This window comes from Peromyscus maniculatus, chromosome 11 (genome assembly GCF_049852395.1).
Source record: "Peromyscus maniculatus bairdii isolate BWxNUB_F1_BW_parent chromosome 11, HU_Pman_BW_mat_3.1, whole genome shotgun sequence".
Lineage (NCBI taxonomy): Eukaryota > Metazoa > Chordata > Mammalia > Rodentia > Cricetidae > Peromyscus > Peromyscus maniculatus.
In genome coordinates this window covers 37,583,342-37,607,063 of record NC_134862.1, presented here as the reverse complement: position 1 = coordinate 37,607,063, position 23,722 = coordinate 37,583,342, and the positions used below count along the sequence as shown (strand labels likewise).

At 44.0% G+C, this 23,722-nt stretch overlaps 1 protein-coding gene across 1 annotated transcript in view; it reads left to right on the top strand.

Moving 5' to 3' along the window:
* Nucleotides 1-5,597: 5,597 nt before the first annotated feature.
* The window catches only part of Map3k19 (mitogen-activated protein kinase kinase kinase 19), a 41,357-nt gene continuing 23,232 nt past the window's right edge, over nucleotides 5,598-23,722 (top strand). Inside the window, exons 1-6 of the mRNA XM_042258043.2 lie at nucleotides 5,598-5,860; nucleotides 9,693-9,888; nucleotides 13,012-13,200; nucleotides 18,770-18,924; nucleotides 19,855-19,970; nucleotides 22,015-22,127. Coding sequence (XP_042113977.2) covers nucleotides 5,796-5,860; nucleotides 9,693-9,888; nucleotides 13,012-13,200; nucleotides 18,770-18,924; nucleotides 19,855-19,970; nucleotides 22,015-22,127 — 834 coding nt within the window. The 5' untranslated portion in view covers nucleotides 5,598-5,795. The remainder of the gene's footprint in view (nucleotides 5,861-9,692; nucleotides 9,889-13,011; nucleotides 13,201-18,769; nucleotides 18,925-19,854; nucleotides 19,971-22,014; nucleotides 22,128-23,722) is intronic.

Here is a 23,722-nt window from a genome sequence, read left to right as displayed (position 1 = left end):
ACCGGCTGGTCAGCAAGCCCCAGGTACCCACTTGTCTCAGCCTCCTAGGCACTGGGATCACACGTGCATGGCATCATGCCTGTCTTCTTCATGCAGGTTCTGGGGATTGGACTCCAGGCTCATGCTTGCACTGGAACATGACATTCCTGGGAGCTTTGTTCTAACTGTCTTCTCTTCTACTTGGGAAGAAGATGACAGACAGAGGGCAAGAAAAACAGGGCGTCTCCGTGGACAGAGAGAAGAAATAAAGGTGGCTATATTGTCATAAAAGAAATACAAAATGACGTAAGACTAGAGCGTATTAGGGGAATATATTGGAGAAGTTCACTGGGTGTCTGAGGATTTCTATTTCTGTGATAAAATACCATGACCAAAAGCAACTTAAAGAAGAAAGAGTTTATTTCATCTTACAATTAGCGGCTCACACTCCATCACTGAGGGAAGTCAGGGCAGGAACTCAAGGCAGGGACCTGGAGGCAGGAGCTGATGCAGAGTCCATGAGCAGTCCTGCTTCTTGGTTTACTCCTCAGGGCTTGCTCGGCCTGCTTTCTTGTAGCACTCGGGACCACCAAGCGCAAAGATGACACCAACCCAGGGGGAGCTGGGTCCTCTCATGTCAATTATCAATCAAGAAAATTCACCACAGGCCTGCCCCCAGGCATTTTCTCAGCTGAGGTTCCCACTTCCAATGTGACTCTAGCTGGGTCAAGTTACATAAAAACTAGCCAGCCAACGAGGCTGAGAAAGCACTCGAGCCTGGAGGAGCGTACTCCAGTGAGGGCAAGCTTCCCAACATGTTGGCCACCAGAGGGAAGACTTGACCACTGTCTTGTGTCTTGTTCTGCCGCTTCTCCCCCTCCTCCTCCGTGTGTGTGTGTGTGTGTGTGTGTGTGTGTGTGTGTGTGTGTGTGTACAGAGGATCACGTTATCAAGGCACACACAAACAGATCTTACATAGTATCAAGTTTTACTAATCAGTCCAGTGAGTGGATTTAGCAGCTAGAAGTACTTACAACAAGCCTGACTACGGAGGTCCACCCCCAGGTCCCCAGAACCCACATGGTGGAAGAAAGAACCAGTTTCTGCAAGTTGTCCTCTTACCTCCACATACAACAACAAAAAACCAACCAAACAAATAAATAAACAAATGCCAAAAAAAAAAAAATCAAAAACCAGGAAGCAAGTGAGATCCCGTTACTCCCTGAGTGACATGGTATGCTATAATTCTTCATTTGGAATAGACTCAAACTCCTTACTGCTCCTGTTGGGCCCGTGAAGATCTGGCCTCTGTACACCTTCTTACATCAGTTCTGACACCTTTGCCCAGCCACCTTCCTGAAGTTGAGCACTTACCACGTACACGCTTCAGGGCCTCTGTGCCAGCTGCACACGCAGCCTGGAACTCTGCGCACAACCCACCAAAAGGACAGCCGCTGCCTTTCCTCTGCAGTGAGAGATGAGCGGTCATCTCTCGGGGAGGGGGGCTGTGATAGGGCTCAACATTCGCCATGCAAACCCGAGAATCTGAGTTTGATCCCTGGATCCCACCATGGAAAGAGAGAATCGATGCCCAAAAGTTATCCTCTGACCTCCACACGCTTGCTGACATACTCATGCCGCGCGCGCGCGCGCGCGCGCGCGTGCGCGCGCATACACACACACACACACACACACACACAAAACCACAATAAATAAATCAATCTCAAAAGCAGAATGAGTAACACCCCCCCCCTCCCAAAGCCACCTCTTAGGGAGATCTTCCAAGAGCACAGTCCAATAATGCCTGCCCCCCCACCCCCCACCCTCCCACCCAGCACCCCCGCAGACTCACAACTCTCAGCCTCCCTTGCTGAAATTTTCTTCATAGCATTTACAGGTATCTAACTCCGTGACCACTTACAGCTTTATGTGACCTGTCTTGTTTATCTGATAACTCAGTGCTGAGATGCATACTTGGCACTTACACATGAACACAAATCATCACGTAAAGGAACTTCCTACCAAACCTAAGGACCTAAGTTCGATCCCTGGGACCTACATGGCAGAAGGCAAGAACTGACTCCCACAAGTTTCTGACCTTCACATGTGCAACACACACACACACACACATTACATTAAATAAATACATTAGACTTTGTCTAAATAAAAATAAAAATAAACGGGAAAACGACCTCACATTTTTCTCTTCAGATTCAATCTTCATTCAATCTCATTCAGTCACTGAATTCATTTGCCATGCATATATATGTGACTCAACTTTTTTTTATTTAACATAATTTATTGATTCTCTGGGAATTTCACATCATGCACCCTAATTCCACTCACCTCCCAGTCCCCCCATATCTTCCCCTCAACCCTGCAGTGCCTCCCCCAAAAGAAAATTTTAAAAAATCAAAACGAAACAAGCAAACAGACAAACCAAAACAAACAAAACCTATTCACGTCTCCGTCTTTCCCGCCTCCCCAACACCTCTTCACTCGTCCTGGTGGCGTTGGGGGCCTCAGTGTGTCACATAGCACACACTTTTGTCCAATCAGCTTTACTTGCCAATGTTCATTGCAATTAGTCACTGGTCTAGTTCAAGGCTTCTGGTTTCTGGTCCACCGTCATCATTGGATCCTCACCGGAAGTCCTCTGGGATATCCACCCCAAGGCTGCCCCAGTGACTCAACTTTTTATCTCTCACCTACATAGTACCCATCGTCCCATAAACTTTTACAGATCCATTTGCTCTACTAGATATCAACTCTTGGGAGATGAATAAGCAACTCAAACTTAAGTAGGTCCATAATAACTCTTTTTGTTTTAGCCCAAGCATTCTCCTACCATTTCTGGCCAGTAAATGACAACAACATTTACATATTTGGCTAAGTCCCAAAGGAAAGTTTTCCTCAATACCTTCCTATGTCTCCCAATTTCAATCTTCTTAGCATATCCCATCAATTCAACTTCTAAAATACCACTTTAGAACTAATGTCATTTCCTGCCATGGTGAGGAACTTCCTGTTGTGTATTTTGTAGTAAAGGTGACCAGTACTTGCTGGTTTTGTTTATGTGAAAATGATTCTCATGCTGGGGATGTGGCTCACTTGGTAGAGTGTTTGCCTAGCATGTGTGAATCCTTGGTTTCAAGCCTAAGCACCCCCTACTGGTGGATAATGGTCCACACTAGTAATCCCAACACTCGGAAAGTAGAGACAGGAGGATTCTAAATTCAAGGCCATTCTAGGCTACCTAGCAAATTAGAGGCTAGCCCACACTGTGTGAGACAGACCTTATCCTGTGTTTACTTTTGTAGTCTGGCAACCCACTTGCTGACCTTCCGAATCCTCAGCTAAACAGCTGGAATAATGGTGTGTTTCTTGAATGGTTGTTTTGATTGAAGAAAATTTAAATGAATCACAAAACAAATACAACAAAAACTATTGTAATTAATAAAAGTGGATTTTAGGGCAGTCAAAGACACAGCAAGCATTAATAAACATTGATCAAAACTCCGTATGTAACCTTTAGAAAGATGAGTATGAATAGATGGAGCGAAAACCCCACAATAGAAACTAAGCTTTGTTGTTGTTGTTTTTACAAATAATTATTTTTATGTATGTGTATATCTGTGTTAGTGTATGCCACCTGTATACAGGTGCCTACTGAAGCCAGAAGAAAGTGTCAGATCCACTGAAGTTGTGACCCACCCACCCACCCAGGGAGTTGGGAACTGAACCTGGGTCCTCTGTAGGAGACACAGGTGCTTGTGATGGCTAAGCCCTCGCTCCAGCCCTAAGCTTCATGTTCTCAAGGGCATTGGAAGTGGTTATTGACTGCACAGCTGCACCCCATTTCAGTGAAAATATACAACAGCACATCTTTAAAGAGGAGACCTCCACACCCTTCAGTGGATAGTAGGAAAGACCAGCAGCTCCAAATGCCAGCTAGTCTTATGTTCTAGTATGTTCCTTATGAGTATGTTTGTTTTCATGGTCTCTCTCAATGTTGGGTTAGTTGTAGTCTATGAGTCAGACAAAAATGCATCCAATCTGCTGAAGCCTTTGTGTTAGAACTTACTACAAGCCTCTCTAGACAAGAAATGTAGCACCCAGGAATAGAGGCAAGTGAATCTCCGTGAGTTTGAGACCAGTCTGGCCTGTATAGTGAGTTACAGGACAGCCAGAGTGACAAAGTGAGACCTTGTCTCAAATAACAAAGAGGAGGAGGAGGAAAAGGAGAAGGAGAAAGAATAAATGTGTCTTAATGAAAGGATTCCTCAAGTTTGGGTCAATGAACACCACAAGTCCAGGGACAATCTATTGGATTGAATTCTTATTACCAACGTGTTGGGGTCCACAGAGGTTTCCTAGTGAGATCTGAGCTTGCTTTACACATCAGGGCTGCGTAGGGGGATGGACTGACTATGTGTGTGGTTACTAGGTGTTTGGAAAGGTCTGCACTTGGCTGTGCTGAGGTGGGGGGGTCTTTTGCTCCACCCCTTGGCATTTCTATAAGAAGGGGCTGCCGGGCGTTGGTGGCGCACGCCTTTAATCCCAGCACTCGGGAGGCAGAGGCAGGCGGATCTCTGTGAGTTCGAGGCCAGCCTGGGCTACCAAGTGAGCTCCAGGAAAGGCGCAAAGCTACACAGAGAAACCCTGTCTCGAAAAACCAAAAAAAAAAAAAAAAAAAAAAAAGAAGGGGCTGGTGGGTTTTGACCAGGCCTTCCCAAGGCTATCATGTGTTTCTATCAGTCTCTCTCCTCTATATTTCTAGCTAAATATTTCTCACTTCTCCCTGCTTAAGAGTATCCTGGGGGGTGGGGGGAGCAGGTCTCCCACACCAACATCATCAGGTTCAGAACCTAAGTCTCGGCAATCCCTAATAAGTCAGGCTGGACCACCCATCCTCAATAGGCCATGTAAATAGGCAAGTAACAGTGAAAAGCAGCAAAAAAGGAGGTTTAGTCAATGTTGCCATGCTGGGAAGAGTAACAAACAGGTCTAGTGACTCCCACCTAAATCCATCACTGAGATCCTGGTGTGAAGTTTAATCTAAATAAAGGGCGAGAGGTACATATGACTAAGCAGTCCTAGGGAACATGTGGCCCTGCCTGGTCCTGACCCACCATTGTCTGGGCCCCAGTCTCTCTTGCAAGGTGGTCTCAAACTGAAATTACTTCCTGGGAGACAAGCTCCTCCTTGGCTGGCCCCAGGCTCCAGACGTTCCCTTTCCCAGCATGGGACTTTCAATTTCTTGGGGTTCATTGCTTCAATAGTCTAATAGTCAAAGAGAGGTACTATGCCTCATGAGAATGTCTTCATCCCTGCTTGTATAGTTATATTATCCCTCTGACCTGTCTTGGATTTGAAAAGGGACCTTTCAGCACACAGCAGGGATACAGAGGCATGCCTCTTCTGAAGAGCATCTCACTGCGTAGAGAGAGAATGGCAGCGGGTCAGCCATGGATGTGCACCTGTTCTAACCACTCCAACCGCGGCTTAGAAGCCCGTACCACACTTGTTTTCCTGCCTCCATGAGACTGTCCTGCTTTTAATTCTCCAAGCTAAACACAACGCAGCTGGTTGCCTGGGTGACAGCCTGTAAACTAAGCGAGTCTCCTCGCACTGAGCCAAAGGGTTTGTGCACCCAGAACCAGTTTTAAACACTTTTTAAAAATAAAGTGTTTGGACTGCACAACACTGGAACGGAATCAGGGCAAAGGTCCTAAGTCTATGCTGCCTGTCAACGGAAACCTAGCTGAACTGAGGGGTGATGGCTGGTCCGGAAATCAGAGCCATGAAGAAGTAGGATGATTTGGGCTGCTGTAGGTCTGGGTGCTCCTTCAATTGCGTCCCTCAGCAAAACACACACTAGGTAAGCCTCGCTTCCATTTTTTCACGCTGTTTTAGATAATACCGAATGTTGCAACTTTTTGTTTTCCTCCTGGAAGAGTGTCCCAGGGGAGGCACATCAGGTAAACTGATGGGAGAAGCTGTGTCTGAAGCTTGAATAATTTTATCCTTAGAGCTGTAATAATTTAGTTTTGACTTTACAAATGATCCCTTCCGGTGCCTTATGGAAATGCCTCCAGACCACAGGGAAAACTAGTAATGACAAGAAAGTTTTATTAATATAAAGCACTTTCGTCCACTGAATTTCATGCAGAGATAATCTCATACTTTGATCACCTAAATATTTATGAACTTTTTGTAACTACTTAATATTGTATACACATATTTGGGGGCACATTTTATTAACCTTAAAATCAAGTTTCAGTCGCTTTAAGCTTTTCTATATAATAATCCAAACCAAACATAGAATATAACAGAAAGGTTTACTGGGAAAATGCCCATGCTCTCAAAAGCAACCCAACAAAACTCACTGGACCACAAAATAATGACAACAAAAGCCATGAGAATAGAAGGAAGATCAGTTGGGAAGAGGAAGGGGGCCAGCGGGTGTGGGAGGGAGACAAGACGGTAAGGGAGCGAACACAATCACACTAAATTATAAATGCATGAAAATGTCATCATGAAATGCTGTGCTGTGTATGATTGGTTACAAAAGTTTTGACTTTACAAGTTGATAACACAGTTAAGAACAAAAGTGACTGTTATTCAATAGAAGATACACCTTCCAGTTTAACCCTATAGAACAAAACATTATTGCTTAAAAAAAAATCATTGCTCAAAATAATACTTCTAAATAAATGGAGAAAAGTTTTCTCCGTGAGAAACTTTTATTTTCGAGACAGAATGGTTTCTCTATGTAGCCTTGGCTGTCCTGGAACTTGCTTTGTCCCGAGTGCTGGGATTAAAGGCATGTGCCACCACCACCCGGCTCCATGGGAAACTTAAAACTGAAATGTAGGAACTCACGGACTTTAGACCAACAGCTGTGGAACCTGCATGGGACGAGACTAGGCCGTCTTCATATGGGAGACAGTTGTGTAGCTTGGTCTATTTGAGGGGCCCCGGCAGTGGGATCAGGATCTATCCCTGGTGCATGAGCTGACTTTCAGGATCCCATTAGCTATGGTCAGAAGCCTTGCTCACCCTTGATGCAGTGGGGAGGGGCTTGGTCCTGCCTCAACTGAATGTACCAGGCTTAGCTGACTCCCCATGGAAGGCCTTACCCTTTTGGAGGTGGGGATGGGGGGGTGGCTTTGGGGGAAGGCTGGGAGGGAGCGGAAAGAGGGATGAGAGGGGGGATCTGTGGTTGGTATGTAAAATATAAAAATATTATAAATTGAAAAAAAAAACCCAACCTGAAATGTTCAGGCTGGAAGTCACAGGAGGAAATGACACTCAGCTACAAGAAGCAGTGTGAGTTAGTTCGTGTTACCTGAGCCACTGATGTGTGGAGACACTACAGAGTGTCCTTGACTGGCCATTGTCTTTCTCTAGGCATCTTGGAGTGTGACATAGATCACCAAATAGTGATCACATTGCCAGTCTTCTAGTGACTGGATAACTTGGAGATTACAGTGAAGCTAAATTCACATTTTTTAAATTTATTATTTATTTTTATATTAGGGAGTAGTTACTACTTCTCTTTTAAAGGTTATGCAAGATCCAGGTGCCATGGTACACAGGTACACAATGCCATATCAGCACCCAAGAGTGTGAGGCAGGAGGATGGAGAGTTTGGAGCCAAGCCCGAAACCCAGGCCAGCCCGAACCACAAAGACGAGCCCTAGTGGAGAAGCAAACACACAGACAAAGAGGTTACAAGCAAGAGTTAAAGCACAGACTCTAAAACATTCATTGCTAGGTAACAACCTTGAAGAAAAATGGCTGGGTTCTTGAGGTTCTAGCTCTCCTCTATGAATAATCCGATGGGATAAATACCTCTTTCTTGCCTGGTTGTTATTTGAATACATGGGTTTTAGCTTTATTGAAGGACAGGCTGTAATTATCCTGTTTATGAAAGCATTTCCTAGCCTTGAAGTGATATTGCATTTTGAAAAACAAACGTATGAAGATAAAGCCAAATGATGTGCTAGGGTGTGTATGTGCACTGGCTTGAAATTTTCCTGTGGTCCAATTTGGAACATATGGTCTGTTCTTGCTACCTTTAGTGAAGTTCCAAGGGTGACCCTTATTAAATGTTAATGACTAGTAGTATGGTGACTTAGTCACCGCAGTCAACCAGGTTAGAACTCCAAGAAAACCCCCAGCGTTGGTGGTGGTGTTACTTGCTGAGGTCATTCTGGAGAACATTCTGGCACATTTTAGTGAAACTGAATGTCTTAGACATATTAGGTGCAAGCAGACTTTTGGGCTGTGTATTACCAGGCTCCAGTAGGGATAGTATCACAGTGTTGTCTGCAGGGTGGAACACTAGAGGCAATTTAGATGCCCATCACTGAGAGAAGACATAATAAAATACAGTAGATGTGTAATAAACAACTGGAGGTTACACACAAATACATGGGTGTACCTGAAAGCAAAGTGTTAAAAATAAGTAGCAAGTTGTGCATATATATATATTTTCAAGACAGGGTTTCTCTGTGAAGCCCTGACTGTCCTGGAATTAGCTCTCAAGTCCTGGTATTGAAGGTATGCCCAGCTAATAAGTAAATCTTTAAAAATAAAATAATAAATTTACATAAGTAATAGTAATATGTCAGGCAGTGGTGGCACATGCCTTTAATCCCAGCACTCAGGAGGCAGAGGCAGTCAGATTTCTGAGTTTGAGGCCAGCCTGGTCTACAGAGCTACTTCCAGGACAGCCAGGGCTACACAAAGAAACTTTGTCTCTGAAAACCAACAAACAAAATAGGTTTGTTTATTTATGTATTTTATGTCTATGGGTGTGTATGCATAAATGTCTGCACACCAGAAGAGGGCATCAAATCCCATGGCACTACAGTTAGAAAAACTTCTGAGCTGCTGTGCCGTTGCTGGGAATTTAACTCAAGACCTCTGGTAGAGCAGCCAGTATGCTTAACCACTGAGCCATCTCTCCAGCTCCAATATTTTTATTTTTTATGACATTTTCATTTAGTGTGTATGTATGTGTGTGTGTCTGTGTGTGTATGAATGTATGTCTACATCTTTGTGTCTGTGTGTAAATGTGTGCCATAGCATACACGTGGAAGTTAGGGAGTCAATTCTCTTTTTCTACCATTTGGGTCCCGGGGATCAAACTCAACCTTTTTTTTTTTTTTTTTTTTTTTTCATGAGTGCTAAAGAATTGAACTCAGGGCCTCGCGCTTGCAGAGCAGGTGATCTCACCAACTGAGCCGTCTACCCAGACCCTATTGATTACATTTTACATCTATATGTGTATGGTGTGCATGCGTGTGCATGTGTGTGTGTACATGGTGTGTGGGTATGCATGCATGTGTTTGTACATATAGAGGCCTAAAGTTGATACTGGGCGTTTTACTCAGGCATTCTCCACTTTGCTGAGGCAGGCTCTCTCTCCAAGTCTGGCTATTATCACTAAATAGCTTGTCCTGGGGATCCTCCATCACTGCCTGAGTGCTGGGTTTACAAGTGGCTGCCAAACCTGTTTAGCTTTTATGTGGGTCTGAGAATTTGAACACACCGAGCAGCAAGTGCTTTATCCACTGAACACCCCCCCCCCATTTTTCCTTATAAAAGAAGGAACCATGTAACAATGAAGGCAGACTACGCTACGTTGGAACCGCCCACTGTCTTGCTGGCCTTCGTGTCCTTAAGCCATTTTTCTCTTTAAGGCAATTATACGGCACCAGCAAGATGAACAAAAACAAACTGATTCATGATTTCCTGGACGCGGTTTCCAGGGGTGACGTGGAATGCATCTGTGGCCGTATTCCTGAAGTCCATTCAGTCCTCGGGAACCTTGACTTTCAGCACCCACAGACCGGAAATACACCTCTCATTACCGCGGCAGAAGAAAATCTATCAGAGGTACAATGGGGAGGGAGAAAAAAAAGAGTCTGGCGGGAAGCAAGGAGGGTTTGCCTTTGGTTTTCTGAAGCTTGGTAGCTTCCTGTTCCTCCACAACAAATTCCTGTTCCCAGGCCTTGCAAAGCCCTAGCTCGGGGTCAAGATTATCACGACAGCACTGTCTAATTCAGTTTCTGTTTCTGAGAGATTTGGGGGACTTGCAGACTTTTTTATTATTATTTTTAAGCTTTTAATAGCTCATTAGAAAGAATGTAGACATAAAAAACAAAAACAAAAACACTCTGGGCATGTCCAGCGGCCTGTCTCCCAGGTAGTTCCAGAGTCTATCAAATTGATAATTAACATTACCACTGGACAGGGTGGCTCACTTCTTTAATCCTGGCATCTGGGAGGCAGAAGCAGGCAGACCTCAAGTTCAAGGCCAGTCTGGTTTGTATAGTGAGTCCCAGGACAGCCAGGACTACACAGAGAAACCCTACCTTAAAAAACAAAGGTAGGGCTGGAGAGATGGCTCAGAGGTTAAGAACACTGGCTGTTCTTCCAGAGGTCCTGAGTTCAATTCCCAGCAACCACATGGTGGCTCACAACCATCTGTAATGAGATCTGGCTCCCTCTTCTGGCCTGCAGAGATACATGCAAACAGAACATTGTATACATAATAAATAAATAAATCTTAAAAAAAAATGCCTTAACTTTAAAAAAAAAAAAAAAACAAAGGTAATTAATACTACCTATCATACCAAAGCTAGCCTGAGCTTGCTATAGCCAAAGATGACCCCGAACTTCTGATCCCCCTTCCTCTGTCTCCCTGGGATTATAAGAGTGGGTCACCGTGCCCAGTCTTTGCAATATTAGGACAAATTCTAGGGCTTGCTGCATGCCAGGTGAGCATTCTTCCATCTGAGCTGCATCCTCTGCCTTTGTGAGAACTGTCTGCTAAAGTCCTTCAGGACTTTGAAAGACAGCTCAGTGGTCTTCTTCACTGACACTACTCCAGTCTCCTGTGCTCATCTCCATCTTTACATTCACCACACTATGCTTTCTCATCTGTCTCTGTGACCCCATCATACTATGAGTAGCTTGAAGTCTAGGTAGTTACCTGGTTCACTGTTTAGGGCTTAGACGAAGGACAAGTCATGACACACATTGGGCACCTATTCCATACCTGCTGAAAAACTAATCACTTCAGCATTTGAATGTAGTTTATTTTCTTTCCAATGATACATAAAAAATATTTGCAACATTCTGGACTTTATAAGCCAACCTGAGCTGGAATAGAGTGCACTTGCCTAGCAAATATAAGACCCTAAGCCCAATACTTGTTACTCTATAGATAGCTAATAGAAATGTAGATAAATGCTAGATCATGGGGTGAAAGGGGGCGTAAAGTAAGTAGATAGATAATAGGTAGACAGATGGTAGATTGGTTAAGATAAATAGACAGGGGCTGGAGAGATGGCTCAGCGGTTAAGAGCACTAGCTGCTCTTCCAAAGGTCCTGAGTTCAATTCCCAGCAACCACATGGTGGCTCACAATCATCTGTAATGAGATCTGGTGCCCTCTTTCAGCCTGCAGGCATACATGCAGGCAGAACACTGTATACATAATAAATAAACATAGAATATTAAAAAAAGATAAGTAGACAATAGGCAGACAGAGATGATAGGTATATAGATAGATAATAGATGATTGATGCTAGGTAAGCAGATGATAAGTAGGTGATAGATAATATGAGTTTCATTTTTTAAATTATAAACTACTATAAGACTTCAATGCCGGGATGTTGGGAGCTGTGGCTATGGCTCACATGGTAGAGTGTTTGCTTAGCACGCATGAAGCCCTGGGTTTGAGTCCCAACACCACAGAAACCAGGCGTCATGGCACACACTTATATTCCAGCACTCAGGAGGTAGAGCAAGAGAGTCAGAAGTTCAGGGTCCTCAAGGCCAGCCTGGACTACATAAGATCCTGATCTTGTCTCACAATAAAAAAGATTTCAACGCTTATGTGTCCTCAGAAGAAAATATTTCTAAATCTCTCGTCTAAAAATACAGTTCTCAGAAAGCACCCATATCACAGAGTTGTTTTCGTTGTTGTTGGTTTTGGCTTTTTTTTGGCCTGGGGGGAGGGGGGAGCAGGGTGTCACTATGTAGCCCTGGTTGTCCTCAAACAAAGATCTGCTTGCCTCTGCCTCCCAAAGTGTTGGGACTCAAGGTGTGCACCACCACACCAGCCATCACAGAGATTTGGTTTCCACATTTAGAAAGGTAAATAACAGCTTCCTGCATTCAAATACTTGGCCGTGGTGGTGCTGGCGACCACCTCACAGATGCTAGGCGTGAGCTCCCACCACAGAGCTATACGCCCCCCCCCCCAGCCTGCAGTCCTCCATTTTTTTCCCACTCTTACCTGCCTTTTCTTTATCGGGAATGAGAGCCATATCTAAGTTAGTCTTCTATCCATCCCTAACGGTACAGCTGCCACTCAAAAAATATGAAGCATTCAGGGGATGGAGCTGAAGAGATGGCTTAGCAGTTAAGAGCACTTGCTGCTCAGTCACGAAGACCAAAGTTGGCAGCCCAGCATCCACATTGGACAGCTCATACATAACCAAGGGATCTTATTTGCTCTTCTGACCTGCATGGCCACCCACATATTCTCTCTCTCTCTCTCTCTCTCTCTCTCTCTCTCTCTCTCTCTCTCTCTCTCTCTCACACACACACACACACACACACACACACACACACACACACACACTCATACACACACATAGACACACACACATAGACACACTCACACAGACACACACATTAATTAAATCAAAAATAACTTTGTAAGCCAGGCTTGGTGACACACGTCTTGAATCCTAACTATCAGGAAGCAGAGGCAGGCAAATCTTTTTGAGCGTGAGGCCAGCCTGATCTAAATAGCAAGTTCCAGACCGATCAGGGTGACATAGTGAGACTCTATCTCAAAAGAGAAACAAAACAAAACAAAACAAAAAACCCAACTTAAAAAAATTGGGCAGGGAGGGGAATATGCTCAACATATATAATTATGAACATTTTAGAGCTAAAAATAAAAACAAATCTTTTGAGTTTTAAGGATGTTACTGTTTTACAGGTCGTTGAGATTCTTCTGGAGAGGGGAGCGGATATCACCCTCTGTAATTACAGCAACCAAACTGCGCTCCATGTGGCTAATGGTGGCATCCGGAGACAGCTATTGGCCGGCAGGAGAATCCAAGCTCCCCAAATGCAGCTTCTAAGAAGTTCGTGGCAGGGCGATCTTGAGCAGCTTCAGCACTTGCTGGTTAGTTACAGTGATGTTTACCTGGGGCAGGGATGGACAGATGTACAGAAGACAGACTATGCCTTCACATGCCCAATACAGAACTCTTCTTAAAATGTATTTGTGTTTACATTTAAAGTTTTTAAATTTTTGTTTTTAATCATGTGTATATATAAGTGTGTGCACGCGTGCGTGCATGTGTGTGTGTGTGTGTGTGTGTGTGTGTGTGTGTATGAATACAGGCATATGAGTGTTCACAGAGGCCACAAGAGGATGTCAGATCCCGTGGAGTTGGAGTTACAGGTAGTTGTAAGCTGCCTCTTGTGGCTTTTGGTAGCTAACTCTGGCCCTCATGAAAATGAGTAGCAAGCACTCTTTACTGCTGAGCTGGTTCTTCGGCGCCCAAGACTTCTTCCAAAGAAGGAGAAAGTTATTTTCAAATGCCATCCCGGAAAGTCTCACGCAGGAGAGACAGAAAGATACAGAACCAGACAGGACACAGATAGAAAACAAGAGCAGCCACCTCTTTCCACCCCCTCTATCTATGAGCTAGAAGTCAGGTAGCTCCCCCGGGAAATGATGAGCCCCAGGAAGACCCAGAGGAGCGCTGTCAGCTTGCTCAGATCAGTTCCCTGGATATCACTGCCATTTGCACAGTTGCTGTTTAGGTCCCTTTGGGCCACTGGCAATTATTATCTTTATCCTGAAAAGGGAATCAGAGACCTTACACACTGCACAATATTTAGCTGTGCCCAGAACAGCTTTAGAACTTTAGGGGAATATATTTGTGTGTGTGTGTAGTGTTCGTGTGCACATGTCTGCATATGCATGTGAAGGCCAGAGAGCAGCCGTAGATATCATTTCTCTAGTGCCATCCACTTTGATGTTTTTTTTTTTGTTGTTGTTGTTTGTTTGTTTGTTTCTGAGACCGTCTCACATTTTCCTGGATCTCACCAAGTAGGATAGGCTGGCTAGCCAGGGCTCCTCTTCACCTCCCCAGCACTGGGGTTGAAAGTGCATGCTCCTGTGTGACAATATTCCCAGGGAGGTGTGAACAGGCATCTTCGCATCCTAGAAAGGGAACTGAAAACAGACCAAAGTATGGCTACCACCAAAGTCCGGCTTGGTGAACTAGGAAGTTTTATTGCGGTCACTTACAAGACCATGGGTGAGGTCACTCTAGGAGCATAAGGGTCTCAACAGCAGTTGCAACACCAAAGCCCACCCCAGCACGGGTGACAGCTCATGAAATCTGGAAACCTGGAGCTCACTGCACAACCTGCAGGCAGCTCATCAGATTAGAGAGAACGTCCTTTGCAGTCAGCTCAGGTGGTCTGAACCTCTTTGAGGTGGCTGGCTGCTGTCTGTTTCTCCCAGGCAGTTCAGCTTGGCTTTGCTTCTTCCACACTGCAGATCTGAGGGTGACTCTCAGTAGGCCTTAGGGGAATAAATCTGGTCAGTTTCAGAAACTTCCTGGAGCTATTTTGAGTTGTCTACATCCTGTCTTAATGAGCTTCCCTGAAAGATGGAATATTTGACCTCCATTTAGAACATCCTGTAGCTTTACCTTCCTTTAATTCCCTGTGTTTTAATGAGCTCCCCTCCAAGATGGGTGGTTTTTTTTTTTTTTTGGCTTTTTTTTTTTTTTTTTTTTTGGTTTTTTGAGACAGGGTTTCTCTGTGTAGCTTTGCGCCTTTCCTGAGACTCACTCGGTAGTCCAGGCTGGCCTCGAACTCACAGAGATCCACCTGGCTCTGCCTCCCGAGTGCTGGGATTAAAGGCGTGCGCCACCACCGCCCGGCCAAGATGGGTGGTTTTAATCTCAGAGGAAACTACTATACAACACATGCCTGGATTTTTATATGCACTCTGGGGATCAGATTTGGGTCCTCATATGTGCATGGCAAGTACTTTACCAACTGAGATGTCTCTCCAACCTGAATATACATTTAATATATTTTGTTTTTAATTGTGGGTGTTTGTGTGTGCATTTGGTCACATGAGTACAGTGTCCCTGGAATCCAGCAGGGAATTGGATCCTTTGGATCTGGAGGTACAGGTGATTGTGAGTAATCCAGCCTGGGTTCTGGGAACAGAACTCAGGTCCTCTTAGAGACTGGTACTCCCAAGAATACATGTATTAAATGTTCTCTTTGGGGGTAACTGATACTCTTTTTTAGATACTTCACCCTAAAGCACCTTGTAAAAGCATATGCATAACCCAGGACTTTAATTATTAGCAATTTCTCACTCATGACATTGACCTTCAATGCTGCTGTAAGACCCATGTGATCTTCCAACTGAAAGAAAAGCAATATTGCTGCTAGGAAACAGTTTTTTCTAATCCCTTATGGTAAAGACACAAACAGATCAAGAAATTAAAGATATCCTAACCAGGTCAAGTTCAAGGACGATTGTAACAAAACCAAAGGATATTTCCCATGCTTTTGTTGTACTTAAAGATAGTCTAAACTGCCATATTTTCAGAGTGAGGCTTAGAAAATTTTCCAAAAGGTAATCCATTTTTCTTAATGGCAGTCTTGTTGTATGTAACTGTAACCAAATCTCTGTTTTTATAGCCACATTATTTGTTTTACCCCTGAAGGTTCAATGACCAAGCTTTAAGGAACTGTTTATTGCCTGGAACGTGAAGCCTAACTTAATCAAGAGATGCTAAGTTGATGTGTTGTAATACGACTCTCGGCTCAAAACGCTCACATTGGCTCTAGATAGTAATGAACACTGACCTAAGAGGTAGCTTCTTCTCAGAGACCGAGAAAAAAAATTAACTAATTCCCATAGCAGCCTGCTGAGGTAATATCATTATCTCCATTTTGCCCCTGGAGATGCTGAGGTAAAGACTGTATTGCCATGGCAGAAAGCGAAACAGAGGTGAAAATCAGCAAGTTACTTTGGTCTATAAAACAAGCAGTTTGTGTTTTTGGTCTTCCAAGAGATTTTCAGTTCTGATGGTCTGGATTAAATATCTCTCTCTCTCTCTCTCTCTCTCTCTCTCTCTCTCTCTCTCTCTCTCTCTCTCTCTCTCTCTCCTCCCTCTCTGTCTCTCTCTCCTTTCCAAATGTCAACACTGGATTTTTTTTTTTGTTGTTGTTATTTTTGTTTTTTAATCAATTAATGCCCATCTTACTGTCTTTGGAGACAAGGTCTCTCATTTACCCTGGAGCTCACCAGTTTGCTTAGACCAGCTGGCCAGTGAGCTCCAGGATCTTCTGGCTCTGATTCCCCACTACTGGGATTATAGGCATACACCGCCACACTGGGCTTTTCCTGAAGGTGCTGGGGATCCGATCTTGGGTCCTCACCCTTGTAAGGCAAGCATTTTAACAAGTGAACCATTTTCCTAGCCCAAATTTTACTTATACTAAAGCAACTGGTCATATCATATGTCACTTCTGCTTTGACTATTTAAATGCAGTTACATGACACGTTTTCCTAGTGCAAATCATTCATTCATCAATGCTCAGGGAGCAGCTGCCCCGTGTAAGTCCTACAGCTAAGTGGTTTTCAGTTTTGTGTCACCAGCCATGCGAGCAACCCTATAGGGAAACACTGGTATGTCTGTCACCTGTCCAGTGCAACTTAGAGGGTCAGGAAATAGAGTTGCTAGGGTCAGCAGATGGCACAGTGGGTAAAAGTTCTTGTTCTGAAAGCCTGACACCTGAGGTTCTATGTCCAAGACCCACAGTGGAAGGAAAACACTAACTGAAGTTGTCCTCTGGTTGTATGTGCACACCTGCATTCATACATACACACACACACATCATACATACACACAGTAAGGTATTTTAAAATAGGGCGATCAGATTTTGCAAATAAAAATTACAGGACACCCAGTGATGTTTGGTATATCAGCTACAGAAGTGAGCACATTAAGTTTACATTTCAGATAAACAAATTATTTTTGAGTGTATGTGCCAAATGAAAAAATGCTAAATTATTTATCCTTTAACTTCTCCTTCTTTATTTTATCAGGGTTATTTTTTTCTCCATGTACTTGTGGATGTGTGGATGTGTACATCTTCAGGTGCATATATGGGCACATGTGTGCAGGTGGAGGCCAGGTAACATAGGGGGTTTCCTCAATTGACCTCTCTATCTATCTATCTCTCTATCTCTATCTCTTTTCCTTCTTTCTTCCTTTTTTTTTCAAAACAGTCTCTCACTTGTCCAGGGCTTGTCAAGTAGGTTGTTCAGACTGATTATTGAGGCCCAGAGATCCACCTGTCAGGGCTTCTGCATCACTGGCCTCATGGGTGCACACTGCCACTCCTAGCATTTTTATGTGGATCCAGGTTATTGAAGTCAAGTCCTCACACTTACTCAGCAAGCACTTGACTGACTGAGTCATATCTACAGCCCTATCAAGGAGATTCTTTTAAATCAACCACTTAACAGGGCATCCCCGATATAACCTACGCGTTTGTTAAATAGTCAGCTTTGGGAACCAACACTGAAACCCAGGGCTGTGGTCTTTCGCTTTGTCAGCTCCTCAGGATAGGTACTGAGAAACAGTAGACTGAGGAGGCTGCAGATGTGGCTCAGTTGGTAGAGTGCTTGCCTATCATTAACGATGCCTTGGGTTCAACCTGCAGCACCACATAAACCAGATGTGGTGGTACACACCTGTAACCCCAGAGCTGGAAGCAGGATTATCAAGAATTCAAGGTCACCCACCCTTAATTATATAGAAAGTACAAGGCCAGTTTGACCTACATGAGACCTTGTAAAAAGCAAACAAAACAAAATGAGGCTGGAGAGATGGCTCAGTGGTTAAGAGCACTGGCTGCTCTTCCAGAGGATCTGGGTTCAATTCCCAGCACCCATATGGTGGCTCACAACTGTCTGTAACTCCAGTTCCAGGAAACACGACACCCATAGCAAAACACTGATGCACATAAAACAAAAAATATGTAAATAAATAAATTAAAATAAAACAAAACAAACTCTGAGATCATCCTGTGCCATCATTGGGGTGTAAATGAATGTTCCGGCCGATGCTCTCAAGGGCATCAACAATGCTTAGAAGAGAGACAAACTCCAGGGCTTTATCAGGCAGGCTATGCTCAGAAATCATCATCCCATTCCCAACTACGATGGTGAAGCATGGCTACATAGGAAATTTGGAATCATCAGTGATCCCAGAGCTGCGAAAATCATTTCGAATCTTGCAGGGAGGGAGGTTAAACAAGTGTGAAGACATCAGCTCCAGGTTTGATGTGCAGTTCAAAGACCCAGAAACTAACAGAACAATCTGCTCCCATCCCATCAGTTTGTATCATTGTACTGACAACCTCAGCTGGCATCATGGACCATGAAGAAGTAAGATGAAAAACCTGGCATTCTATGTAAAATATACACAAAATGCATTCTATATAAAATATACACAAAATGCCTCCATATGGTGAGTGGGTTAATCTATTGAAGGCTGAGGTACAGTTCAGTGCAATCCCCACTCCAGGGGGCACAAAAAGTTAAAATGAGAAATTGGTCAAGCATTGAAAATGCAGAGATTGGTTTCAGTAGCGGTATAGTAAGAACACAGCAGAAACCCAAACTCTTGTTGTTAAAGGCATCTGAAGAGTTCCTGGATATAAACTTCCCAAACCTGCATGGCCTGACCCCTCTGATGCTGGCTGTGAGAGACGTGGACCTTTTTGAGAGTCTGGATGTATTAACGGTCTACAAGCCTGCTGAAGTTTTAACCGAGCTCCTCCGGCATCGTGCGTGAGTACGGGTGGTCAGTCAGCATCAGCAGAGACAACGCTTCCTCTGCAATTTGCCAAAACTACATACATGTAAATTTAGATGTGTGGATTGTTTCTCATATATATAGTGTCATTATAAAAGGGACTTCGTTGTAATTTTGAGGAATAGACTAATATTTAAATTGGCCATTATATCTAGCTCTTTATTGGTTTAGATAATCGCTCTTTGGGCACTGGAGATGTAACTCAGTTGGTAGAGTACTGGGTTCAGTCTCCAGTAGAGCAGCCAGATGTGGTGGTATGAATCTGTGATCTCAGCACGTGGGCAGTAGAGGCCGAGTTTCAGGCCAGCCTAAAATTGTAGTCATGGGCTACCATGCCTCGCTACTTCAGCATTAGGAATGGAACATAGGATTCTGTGCATATTAGGTATGGTAGTTTGAATGTAATTGGCCCCCATAAGCACATAGGGAGTGGCACTATTAGGAGGTGTGGCCTTGTGGGAAGAAGTGTGTCTCTGTGGGTGGGCTTTGAGGTCTCCTATGCTCAAGCTATGCCTAGTTCAATTCACTTCATGTTGCCTACAGATCAAGATATAGAACTCTCAGCTCCTTCTCCAGCACCATATCTACCTACATGCCATGATGGTGGACTAAACCTCTGAAACTATAAGCCACCCCAATTAAATGTTTTCCTTTGTAAGAGTTGCTGTGATCATGGTGTCTCTTCACAGCAATAGGCACCCTAACTAAGACATTAGGCAAGCACTCTACCAATTGAGATATATCACTAGCCCTCTTTAAAATTTTGAGAAGTGGTCACGCTCCAGTGCATGTGTTTTAAAATCAATATATCCCTAACTTAAGTTTTCTGCTTATTTGATGTCAGTGTTTTTACATCTTAACAGATCTAACCTAATAATCTTTGATGCTTCTTCTATTCTCCTCAGAGATCCTAAGCTTTGTGACTTCAGTGGCAAGTCCGCAATACATTATGTGTCACAAATTGAAAGTTGGAGGAAGCCGCAGTTATTGGACATCCTGATGAATTCCATGCCCAAACCAGGTCAATATTTCCTTCTAGACGCACATCCCCCCAGTTTGAAAGTCCTGTTTGAAGTCTATCTTTCTGTCTTACATCTGTTGAATAGCTCCATTTGTTTGTTTGAGACAGGATCACACCTATATATACCTGGCTGGCCTAGAACTCACTATATAGAGCAGGCTGGCCTTGAACTTATAGAGATCTGCCCGCCTCTGTCTTCTAAGTACTATGATCAAAGGTGTGCCATTACACCCCACTCATTTAAATAAATCAAACCAGTGACTCTTAATTGAGCAGTGACTTCTGAAGCACAGGACTAACGCTGTAAAGAATACAAAGCAGTCTTGCCCCACACTCTCATGTATTTGTGGGCGGTCAGAGGTCAACCGCCAGTGTTTTTCTAAGGATGCTGTATCTTGCTTTTTGGCTTTTTTTTTTAAAGTAATTAATTTATTAATTTACGCGTATGAGTGTGTGTCTGCTTGTCTGTATGTGCACCACATGTACACAGTGCTCATGGGAAACAGAAGAGAGTGTCGGATCCTCTGGAACAAGTGACTGTGAGCCTCCACGGGTGCTGGAAAACAAACCTGATTCTCTGCGGTAGCAGCAAGTGCTCTTAACCAATAAGCCACCTCTCCAGACCCCACAGCTTTTTGTTTTTTTTTTTTTAAACTAGGATCTCTCACTTTTTCCTAAGACTTGCTTATTTAGCTAAGCTGGCTGGCTAGTGAGCTCCAGGGATCCACTAGTCTCCACCTCCCCAGCACTGGGATCACAAATCCACACCACCATGCCTGGCTCCTTTTTCTATTTTGAAATGTATTTATTTTAATTTTATGTGTGTGGATGTTTTTGCTGCCTGTATGTCTGTTTACCACATATGTGCCTAGTGCCAACTGAGGCAAAAGGAGGGTGCCAGATCTCCTGGAACTGGAGTTACAGACAGTTGTGAGCTGCCATGTGAGTGCTGGGAATTAAACCCAGGTCCTCTGGAAGAATAGTCAGTGCTCTTAACTACAGAGCCATCTCTCCAGCCCTTCTTTTAAATACAAGTGTTGAGGATTGATTGAACTCAGCTCTTTATGTTGCAGGAAAGCACTTAGTCAAATGAGTCATCTCCCAAGGCCTAGTTTGAGACATTTAAATGACTGCATGGCCTTCACAAATCCCCGTATTACATTTCACTTTGATTTCTCTTGCTATCATACTGTGGGGAGATCACCCTCACTCCACGAGACTCTTCCTGGGCAACTCAAGAGAGCAAAAAGGCCAGTTATCAGTCAGCACAGCCTTCAGAATTGCAAGCAAATCGATTTGGAAGAGAATAGAGAGGTTTTCTCCCACCCACTCACAGGAGTCCATTCAAGGGTTCATCTTTAGTGAAAGGTGAAGGGTAAACATCCTTCTTCTTTCTGCAGCATCCTGGGAGACAAGGGCTCTCTAACCAACCCTGAGGTACCTGTTGACGGGTCTGATGGTTGAAAAGCTCTTCCCCAGGCCCCAGCACCTCACAGAGGGTGTGGCTGAGAGAATGAAGTCCCTAAGGATGAGTTGGTGTATGATGTGGAGCCAACATCTGACTCTTTTTCTTGCACGTATGTGTGTGAAGTATGTATGCTGTGTATGAGGCCGGAGGTTGACATGAGGCCTCTTCCTCCATTGCGTTCCACTTTATTTACTGAGGCAGGTTCCCTCACTAAACCTGGAACACACCGCTTCTGCTCGGCTGGGAGGCACCTTGCCCTGAGGGCCCCACTCTACCCGGCCTCCTGAGTGCTCAGGTCACGGGCATTCGCTCCACCTGCCTGGCTTCCACGTGGATTCTGGGGATCTGAACTGTGATCCTCATGTTTGTGTGGCAAGTGCCTTGTCTCCTGGCGGTCCCCCCAGCCTGGCTCTTGCCCTTTTCTTTTCTTGTGAAAATTATTACCTGAAGTTACATCAGAATGCCTGATCATCCTTTCAGGAAAACCCGACCAAATGGAGCTGATTAAACCTAGAGACAGATCTTCCTCTGAGACTGTTGAATATTACCAAAGCACATGTTGTTTCTTTTTGACAGAAAGACATGCGGAGTCACTACTTGACATTGGTCATGAGACAAGCTCTTCTCCAGTGGATATGAGAGTTTCCAAAACTGAGAACATTATCTTGCAGAGTGTCAGCAGCAGTGAGGTAAGAGGACCTGTAAATGGACATTTCCTGCCCTGTCTGCCAGTTCCTAAATAACCGACTCAGAGGCTGAATATAAATTATAACTGCTCAGCCAATAACTCAGGCCTTTTACTAGCTAACTCTTACAGTTAAATTAACCCATAAGTCTGATCTATGTTTAGCCACAGGTCTTGGTACCTTCTCTCAGTACGGCATTCTCATCTTGTTTCTCTGCCTTTGCCAGTGACTCTCTGACTCCACCCTTCTTCCCAGCATTCTCCTTGTCTGACTCTCATGCTCAATCTCTTCCTGCCCAACTCTTGGCTAATCCACTTTTTATTAGCAAATACGAGTAATATATATTCGTAGTGTAGAAAAGGATTGTTCCACAGCAAGGACCCGCGTAAAGAAACAGGCTAAAGGAAAACATTAAAAAGAAAAAACAGGAGATGGAGAGGCAGATCAGCAGTTAAGAGTGTGCACTGCATTTGCAAAGGAGCCAGATTCAGTTCCCAGCACCTACATGGCAGCTCACAATCACCTGCAACTCAGTTGCAAGGAATTCAGTACCCTCTTCTGTCGCCACAGACACCAGGCGTGAAGGCAGTGTGCGTACACTCAAGGAAGCAAAACACTGGTGTAGATAAAATCAAATGAATAAATCTGAAAAAGGGAAACCCTAAAATTAAAAACAACAACAACAACAAAAGTGGACTGTCTAACCCACCTACTACTTCGTTTGTACTGCCTTAATGTTTTGTAATAATCATATACAAATACCATATGATTTATATGACTACCAATGTTACATATGTTTTGAGGCAGTCTTGTTACGCTTTTAGATCTTACTATGTGGTGTAAATTGGCCTTGAACTCTTGATTCTCCTACTCTAGTTTCTCAGGATGCTGTGGGATGTAACACCATGTCCAGCTGATTGATTACAGTATTAAAGTAACTATTTTTAAAATGTCAGTTGGGGGCTGGGGAGATGGCCCAGCAATAAAGGGCACCGGCTGCTCTTCCAGAGGACTTGGGTTTGATTTCTGGCACCCACCCTGGGGTTCACAACCATCTATAACTCCAGTGCCAGGAGGTCTGAATCCCTGTTCTGGTCTCAGCTAGTACTGCACACATGTGGTACACATACGTGCAGGCAAAACACCCATAGACATAATGTTTTAAATGTAAATTTACTAGTTAACTTGGATTGTGTGTGTGTGTGTGTGTGTGTGTGTGTGTGTGTGTGTGTGTGTGTGATTATTCCCACCATTACAACAAAATACTATGGACAGAGTGGCTTACTGGGTTAGAACAGCTGTTGTGTGACTTTTCCTGGGGATATGTCAACAAATGTCTAGTCATCTGATAGGGCACAGATGACAGACAAAACAAAGAAAAGATTCTGCTTACAGCCAGTTTGGTGAACCAGTGAGTTCGTTGGGATTATTTACGATCATGGGTGAGGGGCCATATTCAGGAACATGGGTGATGAATCCAGGAAAGCCGAATCCTTGAAACTCATGATCTACAGGTAGCTCAACCACGGAGCCTCTCTCCCAGTCATTTTTTTTTTACTGCTTATATAACCTCAGGATGGGCCTGAGTCTTAGGAGTT